The sequence below is a fragment of the Limulus polyphemus genome, unplaced genomic scaffold (assembly GCF_000517525.1).
Source record: "Limulus polyphemus unplaced genomic scaffold, Limulus_polyphemus-2.1.2 Scaffold2809, whole genome shotgun sequence".
In the NCBI taxonomy this organism is placed as follows: Eukaryota; Metazoa; Arthropoda; class Merostomata; order Xiphosura; family Limulidae; genus Limulus; species Limulus polyphemus.
In genome coordinates, this window is record NW_013668419.1 from 126,681 (window position 1) to 135,704 (window position 9,024).

Here is a 9,024-nt window from a genome sequence, read left to right on the forward strand (position 1 = left end):
GTAGATATAGTGTGGCTGACATGATATATTTCCCTTCAAAGTTTACAGTATCAGAGATGATCTTCAGTGTTGTACAGTAGATATAGTGTGGCTGACATGATATATTTCCCTTCAAAGTTTACAGTATCAGAGATGATCTTCAGTGTTGTACAGTAGATATAGTGTGGCTGACATGATATATTTCCCTTCAAAGTTTACAGTATCAGAGACGATCTTCAGTATTGTACAGTAGGTATAGTGTGGCTGACATGATATATTTCCCTTCAAAGTTTACAGTATCAGAGACGATCTTCAGTGTTGTACAGTAGATATAGTCGAAGTTAAGCCTATTCCACAACACGTGATACCCACCAAACACCTCGAAGTTAAGCCTATTCCACAACACGTGATACCTACCAAACACCTCGAAGTTAAGCCTATTCCACAACACGTGATACCTACCAAACACCTCTAGTACAAAATACACTTTAAACCGAGTGGTGTGACGAAAAACGACAAAACGATACACGTATCTCGTAAAACAACGTTTGTCATCCACACCCCCTTTAATAAATATGGTTTCTAGCGCGTCACCTCTTTTTTAAACGAGCGAGTTAAGTGACGAGATGTAATACAAGGATACACATTAAAATGCTAATGTGTTGTAGTAATTACCCATTAACAACAAATATACTAAAACGTTTAGTTTTGTATTATTGCACAATTGACTACCCTAATCGCTCGCGCCTCCCACGAGATCATTTCGCTTCCCTGGTGGGCGCGCCCCACACTTTGAGAAATGCTGTCAGATCTAGCGATGCTTTCAAAACCTGGGTATCAGGGGGAGGGATATTAAAACTCAAGTGGGTAGCGGTACAAACAAATGAAGAAATTCACACATAAAACCTAACACATAAACTCTGCTGTTTAAGATGAGGCTCTGGGGGGATGACAGATCCATCCTTCAAATACCTTTGGAATTCAATGTACTATCTATCCTTCCGTCCGTACTTTGCTATTCCTTATTTCATTTTTGTATAGTTTAAGGAAGTTTAAAAAGCTTCTCGCACACGAGTTACTCTTTTAGTTATATACGTATATATTAGTAATGTTACTGCTATATAACCACACCAACAATATACCATATAATCGTATTTCCAAAGGCCAGCTGAAGGCGTGAGTGGTATATCTTCGTCAAAGTTTGAGGCCACAAAAATAAGGTAGCTATCGAGACTGTGTTACCAAAGAAAACAAACCGTTTTAACGTAAATGCTAATGAAGCATGCAATCCTTGACTTCATTTCCTTTGGACAGACTTGTCAAATCGATATTTTAATTTATGTTCGTCCTGCTGTTACAAAAAAATAACAGGGATAGAACCTGTGCCAATTAGGACAGAACTTGGCATAACATTAACCACGCTTTTCGTAGTAAGTAAGGGGAATGTTTAAGCACTTAGTGATAAAAAGGTACATGTGACATACACACAATTAACTCAGTCGAGTAGAACTGTACACGTAACGGTGATGATACACGTATGGTCATGATTGCTGAGGCTGAGAAGTATAACGTGTTACCAATGTAATACGTGTTTTGTTGTTGTTTTCAGACAAGATTCTACGAAACCACGAGCGAAAGCAAGGGGAAATATATCATGTCAGCCAGATGACTGTTTCCATTTTCCAGTCAAGTATAAAATGACCAGTGACTCCAAGAAAGCTGTGCATTTGTCTGCTACTCCAGATATCCAGTGACATTGATGTTGGGTGACATTGCAGTAGAAAGATGACTTTTTGTTGGACTTCATCAAACCTACTCTTGATCAACATTGTAGACAGATGCTTGCGACTAGGAAGAACATATCGAAAATCCATGGTTGCCATTAGATCTTGAAAATCTTTTAACTTCACCACTGAGGAGGATTGCAGTGTACTGGCAATAAAATTGACGTGTTTGTTAGTGATGTGCTTCTGACGAGGATGTGTAGCTGTTATTGCAGGCTGCTGCATCTGGACAGAAATACCAGAGCCAGGTGTAGACTTCCGTAGCTCTGTCCCTTGATTATGCTAGAAATACAAAGGCATATATATCTCAGTTATATAATATATTGTTTATAAGAAACAACATATAATAATAAATTTGAATGATGAATGTAGTTCAAAATATGACAAATTTAGATCAACAAAAAAATTTAGCTTATAATAATAAAAACATATACTAAATAAATGAAAATATTAAAAAAATATAGTTTAACATGCATGAGAAATTTAGTTGACTAATATTATATTGTATAACTTATGTAGAATATAGCTCATATTAACAAAAATAATAAAAAGGCTTACCTTCACATGTGTCGGCAAGTTATGAGTGGTTTTTCCTGAAGTAGAAATAGTCCACTCACAATATTTACACTTTGCCTTCATGTGACCAGATCTATCAGTAGGAAGTGTTCATGTACCACTGAAGGCAGTTTAGTAGTCATCTCACATTCTCTGAAGTGACTTGACTGGATTAATAACCACGTAATACAATAACTTTTAAAGCTGTTGGAAAGTACTGACCTAATTTTACCCTCTTGCCAGACACACTTTTTACTGAGCATGTCACAATGTGTTTAGTAAGTTACATTCAAAATTTGATTATATTTTTTGTTGTTTATGTTCTACCAATTAGTATACCATACAATCATAGCTAATAATCTATATTTTAATACACAAGTTTTAAGTTCATAATTTTATGAGGCAACATTTAAAAAACAATCTTGAATTTCCCCTACTGGGAGAAGTGTGATTTTTTTCCCTCCCCTCTTCTCTAATTTATTTACTACCCTTCCAAGAAGTACAAAATTTAATGTAAATTACTCATTATAATGTTGTCATCACTCAGGCTAAGCATAATTTTCATAGCCTTCAATTTTGTTTGGTTACATAGCCATAAAATAGAAAATCAGACCCCTCTTGCCACACCCACCTGTCACATCCTCTCTTTTGGGATTTGTCAGTAGTTCTTTCTGATGTTCAATATTAAATTATTTATAACCAATAGAAAGCCAAGATTTTCATCAATCAAATGACAAATTATATTACATTATTTTCTGTACAGTGGGAAAGAAGGTTGTACTGAAAGAGAAATTAATATTCTGCGGATGTAATAATGACAGTCTAGAAATCAGATGAGTACAAAAGTTGACATTTACTCTTACAATATTAAGTATTCACTAAATTATTCAGTGAATATGAATACTATGCCACTGGATTCTAATACTTTAAGTTTCCTACCAAAATATTCAAATACTCCCAAAGCTGTATTCAAATACATCTGGCAGCTAGTCACCACCACCCATTGCCAACTCTTCAACTACTCTTTACTAACAAATAGCTGGATTAATTGTTATATCATAACACTGCCCTAGGGTCATGCTAGGCCCTTGACTGCAAGACTGACTATATACACCATATGTGTACTGGAAGGGTGGGTGTACAGAGTAATATGCATTGCAAAGGAAAATATATTTAGAGAATGGATCTGCGATCCCTCACAGCTCCATCTCATACAGCAGTGTTTATATGATAAGGTTCTTCTGTGTATGAATGTGTTCAATTAGAGTACAGGTACATCAATAGGTTTGTCACTTTTTATCACACCATTAGACTCAAAGTGCCTTTTGTATTAAGGATGCTTGGTGTGTATCACATGTTGTGGAATAGGTTTAATCCAATTAGATTTAATATTGCAGTCACTAAATGCATGGCCACCAGGATCAATCAAGACGCATAGTTACCCGCCATTTTTCTTTCTTGAACAGCTTTTCATGAGTTCGATAAAGGAGGAATCTAAAGACTTTTGTGAAAGATGGTAAACACTTTAGCCAGCCTGACCTTTGTATTTTCTGATGATAAAAGTATAAAAAAAACAACTATGACCTTATTATTATCTGTGTAGACACACTTGCACATAATTATAAATACATAGTATGTACATCAACAACAAACACGTCATACGTAGAAGCAATGCAACTGTTATGATCTCACAAAATGCTTTAGAAACATGCAGCTGTACGTACATAAAAAACAAAGCAGATAAAAAAAATACTCTATCAGCAGAACTTGCTTTAAAGTAATCGCGAAGACAATGTGGCTCAAAGTATTGTGAGGCTTCTTTTTAGGTACAAACTGTTTAAAGACATACATAATGCTGATTGTTTGTTGTTAAGTGCAAAGCTATACAATGAGCTATCTGTGCTGTGCCATCACAGGAATGAAACCCGGTTTAAACCTACAGACTTACCACTGAGCTACTGGGGGGTACAACGATGACGGACAGTTAAAACTCAGTTACTCACTATAAACACGTCTTACTGTACAATATTTACATTTAAAACGTATTTCTAAGCTAGATGCATGTAGAGAAAATTTATACGACTTCCTGAGCCTTGAAGTTGAAGTGTTGCTTTAGGTAAGGTTTCAGGGTTTCTCTGAAACAGTCAAAATACTAATATTTTCTCCACGCAACGACCACGACAAAAAAAAATAATAAAAAGTTATCGCAATACACACTAGCAGGACAATAGGAAGTTGAAAACTTCCTTTCGTCGTTCTACTTCCGCCTTATTAATCACAAAACGCCTGGCGGCTTCAGATAGAAACTATTTAATCAAATATTTGGTTATTGTTAAAAATAGCGTCACCTAGAGGCAAATTGTGAAAATCTATATCGACAAATGATAAGTATGATTTGTAATTACTGTGGAAATATTAAAAAATACGTGGATTACGAAGATTTTTGTTTTTAAAATTGATTACTAAAAACTTTATTTTTGAACAAAAGAAAACACGAAAACATGAGGCTGTACGTATCCACCTCTCGTGTTGACTGTTTTTCTTTTTTGTCAAAGTAATAAGTTCCACAATCAGTTTGCACCCACTAACTGGAGAGAGAGAGTAATATTTACCTGAATTTAAACAGGGACATACTTATAGCTTCACATTCTTGTTCGGTACTGCACTGAAGGCTAAGCCTTTTCACAATTCCCCGCACGAATAGCTCCAAAGATATAAACAAACCGGATCTTCAAGTTTCCTTCAAATTAACTTATATATACACGTATAACTTGTGTGATTGGGTTTCGTCAATTGTATCATATGGAGTAAATTGTTTTTGCCTGTTACAAAACTCAATGTAAATACTTGAAAAAAAGGGAAACTTAAAATTACTCGTTTTTCTGTGTAAAATACATATTAAGAGTATTTTCGCTTACATTCTTTTTGTGTATGTGTATACAAATAGTTTAAAAAAAATGTGCTTAGAGAGATAATGGGGGGAATGGACCCCATCGTTACTTGACGGGTTAACATGATCGTAAAACCGAAACGTGCAGTCCTAACCACCACTAAAGGAACCGGAATTATTAAATACAATCGTTAATACCACACATGTACAAAAGTATGTTTCACGTATAGTATCCACCGTACACGTATCTGTCACGATACAAGTATGGCCATGTCTGTTGTGACTTGAGTGTTAACCAATGTTAGACATTCTTTTCCACATCCCATGGTTAAAAATGAAGGAGAATATGTTATACCAACCATACTACATCTGCTACATCGGGTGCCGACGAGGCCTTTCGCCAAATACCAGGGCTACTCGAGCCAACTGGGATAAGAAAGACATAATACTGGTCAAAGTGCTAAATAGTCAGATTTGTGGGTAAGAATTAATACCACAAAATTACTTAACTTGATTTTAAAACTATTTCAATTAATTTATTATTACTATTTGAATTAGTTTTACTATCAATTCTCGAGAACTGACAAACGGTACACAGACCTTTCAGCTTCCTATATAAAGTTAAGCCTAGTTGAGTTGCGCCATAGAGTACGTTAATCACGTGCAGGACTACAATTATTTTGAAGGTATTTTCGGACATAACTATTACTTACTATATGATGATCATTAGAAATTAATCCACACAACTGTTCAGGTGTTTTTGTCCATCCGATTAATACAACGACACTAAACAGGTGTTGTTTTTCTTCTGAAGACCCTGATTACTCGAACAGTCTTCGTATTTGGTGGGCACCAAGCGCTACACTGTGTTCTACTATATCAAATACTAAGACCGAAGCGTAACCCACACTGAAAACAAAGACAGGGTGTCTATTATAAGTCAGCGACGGAACACTTAGGCAACAAACTTCCTTATCTCTAGGCTCTGTTCCATATACACGAGCGACTTGATTTTCACCATCAAGGTAGAGCAGGAACTGTTCCAAGGTGAATGACCTGGCTATTGCATCTGAACCTTTAAGGTGCTTGAACAGGTTTCGACTTCTTCAGACAACAGCCTCGGGCAGAAACATCCTTCTCTGACCGATCACATACCGTGTGGCCTACAATCTCGCCCGAAAAGGTTCACGGCCAATAACGGTATACACCCAGTCTGTTTGTCATACATACATTACATATACACAGACGCTCTGCCTCCTCCCCAGCAGCTTCCTATCTACATGTTATAAGTTCCACTGACACGAAGCTATTAACTTTTTCTCTCCTTCCCCCCTAACTAGTATTTGTTTCTTAAGCCCCCAGATAAAATAAAAAATCCTAGAAACGCCACTCTATACAAAAACATACAGATTCAAGTGGTAAGTACTAGGATGGGGGGGGGGGGGAACTCGTGCTTCGTGTACAAAACATTTTTGGTTGTGGTATTTTGTATTTGAATGTACAAAGTTTACAAAATGTAACGACAATGCTGTGTATTATTAGTAGTTAAAACAGTTAAGTGACCTCTCTAGACTGTTCACTTATGACTCGTTATTGGGTTAGGTACATTGAACTGTTCCAAACGAATCTGACGGCCGTGCCTCAATGATTGGGCTGGCATGTCAACGTTTCAAGGGACGTCACACTTCTGATAACATTGCAATTGAATATGATGAAATAATAAATCTCTTTATTATGAACAACAAAGTGTCATATGTGACATATGATAACGCATCCAACATGATCAAGGCTTTCTGATTGCCTGGATTTGAACCGCAAACACTTCCTAGTGTGAGATATAGCGATAACATATCTACAGATAGTAACTCAGAAGACGAACGTTTGGATGAATCTAAATCAGTTAACAATTTATCCGAATTTCTTCCTAAACATGACCCCTGCTTTTCCTACACACTACAGCCTATGGTCAGGGATGTCATGAAAGAAGCTGGACTACTGCTGAAAGTAATTTTCAAAGCATCAACCATCTTGTCCAACATTCGAAAATCAACGCCACCAACTGAGGCCAGAGTTCAGTCAGTAACTCGGACATAATGGAACTCAGAAATTAAGATGATTAAGTCTCTTTTGAAGATTACCCAGAAGAAGTTGGATAATCTAGATACTGGTGCATCAAAACTTACTGTTCATGATCGAACTGTGCTTGCAGATTTGGTTACAATACTGACACCTTTTGAAGACGCACAGATTTCACCCAGGGTCAGAGGATATATTTTTCGTTCTAAAACTTTGTTATTACATTTTTAAAGATAAAAGTATTGAAATGTTATTATTTGTTCAAGTTTTGTTTGTTTTAGTTTCTAAAACGTTTGTTTCATAAAATAAAAATATTGAAATCCTATCGTCTACTATTTTATCATTATTGGATATTACCTGACAAAGTATTTATGAATACATTCCTGTGTATTCGTATTCGTTTTCGAATAATTAGCATTTTCTGTATTCGTTTTCGTATTCATAAAAAAATGAAGTATTCGTATTTGTGTGCTAGTACAGATCTCCAGTATCCCTGACATATATTGTTACAATAACAACTGTTGAAGAAGTTTCCGTATCCCTGACATATATTGTTACAATAACAACTGTTGAAGAAGTATCCGTATCCCTGACATATATTGTTACAATAACAACTGTTGAAGAAGTATCCGTATCCCTGACATATATTGTTACAATAACAACTGTTGAAGAAGTATCCATATCCCTGACATACTGTATATTGTTACAATAACAACTGTTGAAGAAGTATCCGTATCCCTGACATATATTGTTACAATAACAACTGTTGAAGAAGTATCCGTATCCCTGACATACTGTATATTGTTACAATAACAACTGTTGAAGAAGTATCCACATATTATTTATCTTAGCCCGTTGCGTAAAAAATAACGACAACTTAGTAACATTTGAAGAAATACGTATTCTTTCCAAATAGCTTCAACCAATAGCAATGTTTTGGGGACAAATCTTTATAGTTTAATGTCAGTCCTCCTTCAGTTCTATATTATGTCAGTCCTCCTTCAGTTCTATATTTCCAGTAGTAACCGCTTTAAATTAAGTACCATATGTTATAGTGTTGTAAGTTATCGTTTCGAATCGTGCGAGACCTGGTGGGACTTGAGACGTAATACTGCTGAACATGCTGTAGGCGCGTTATAAAAGTGATAGCCAATATCCTTATTCGGTTCACAAAGCCAGAACAACCCTTAATGCGGCGGGTGCTGTTTGCATACTGCCTTTCTTTCTATAATTAAGTAAAAATCATAGTGGTTTCTTGTCTTGTTTTTTTGGCCTACGTATCTGTGAGGTCCATTCAGATGGAAAATTCCGTTTCCAAATTACTCTTTCAAACTTATTTCTTTGTGGCCCCCTGGTGGCTCAGCGGTAAGTCAAAGGACTTATAATGCTAAACATCAGGTTGCGATATCCGTGGTGGGCAAACCACAGTTAGCCCATTCTGAAGCCTTATGTTTAACAGCAAAATAACAACATTATTTGAGCGACAATATTCGTAAACTTAGCCACGTATTTCTTGTATCTACAATATTTTAAGCTCGAAAATGCTTAAAGCTTGTTTAAAAAAAATAGAGCAGATCAAAAATTATTTTTATTAGATAGATAACAGTTCGTGTATGCAATATTATGATTAATAGGTTTTTGTGAAATTCCATAAAACTTTGGAAAATGATAGTCACGTTTTTGTGACAGGTCAGGAGAACTTGTAAGTATAGCCAAGAATAATAAATAACGCAAGTACTG

At 35.8% G+C, this 9,024-nt stretch overlaps 2 protein-coding genes across 9 annotated transcripts in view; both read right to left on the reverse strand.

The window, feature by feature from the left end:
- The window catches only part of LOC106467954 (protein draper-like), a 61,844-nt gene that overhangs the window by 43,932 nt on the left and 8,888 nt on the right, over positions 1-9,024 (reverse strand). The window contains exon 1 of one of the 8 annotated variants that reach the window (XM_022396191.1): positions 5,922-6,055. The exons of the other annotated variants lie outside the window; for them this stretch is intronic. The gene's annotated coding sequence lies outside the window, so the exon portion shown is untranslated. Of the gene's footprint in view, positions 1-5,921; positions 6,056-9,024 lie in introns of those variants that run through there. 8 annotated transcript variants of the gene reach the window in all.
- On the reverse strand, positions 1,632-2,476 carry LOC111087892. Its single transcript, XM_022396187.1, has 2 exons — positions 2,322-2,476; positions 1,632-2,045 (listed from the first exon to the last, which is right to left on the reverse strand). The coding sequence occupies exons 1-2, from the start codon at positions 2,400-2,402 to the stop codon at positions 1,632-1,634; spliced, it is 495 nt and encodes a 164-aa protein (XP_022251895.1). The 5' UTR covers positions 2,403-2,476.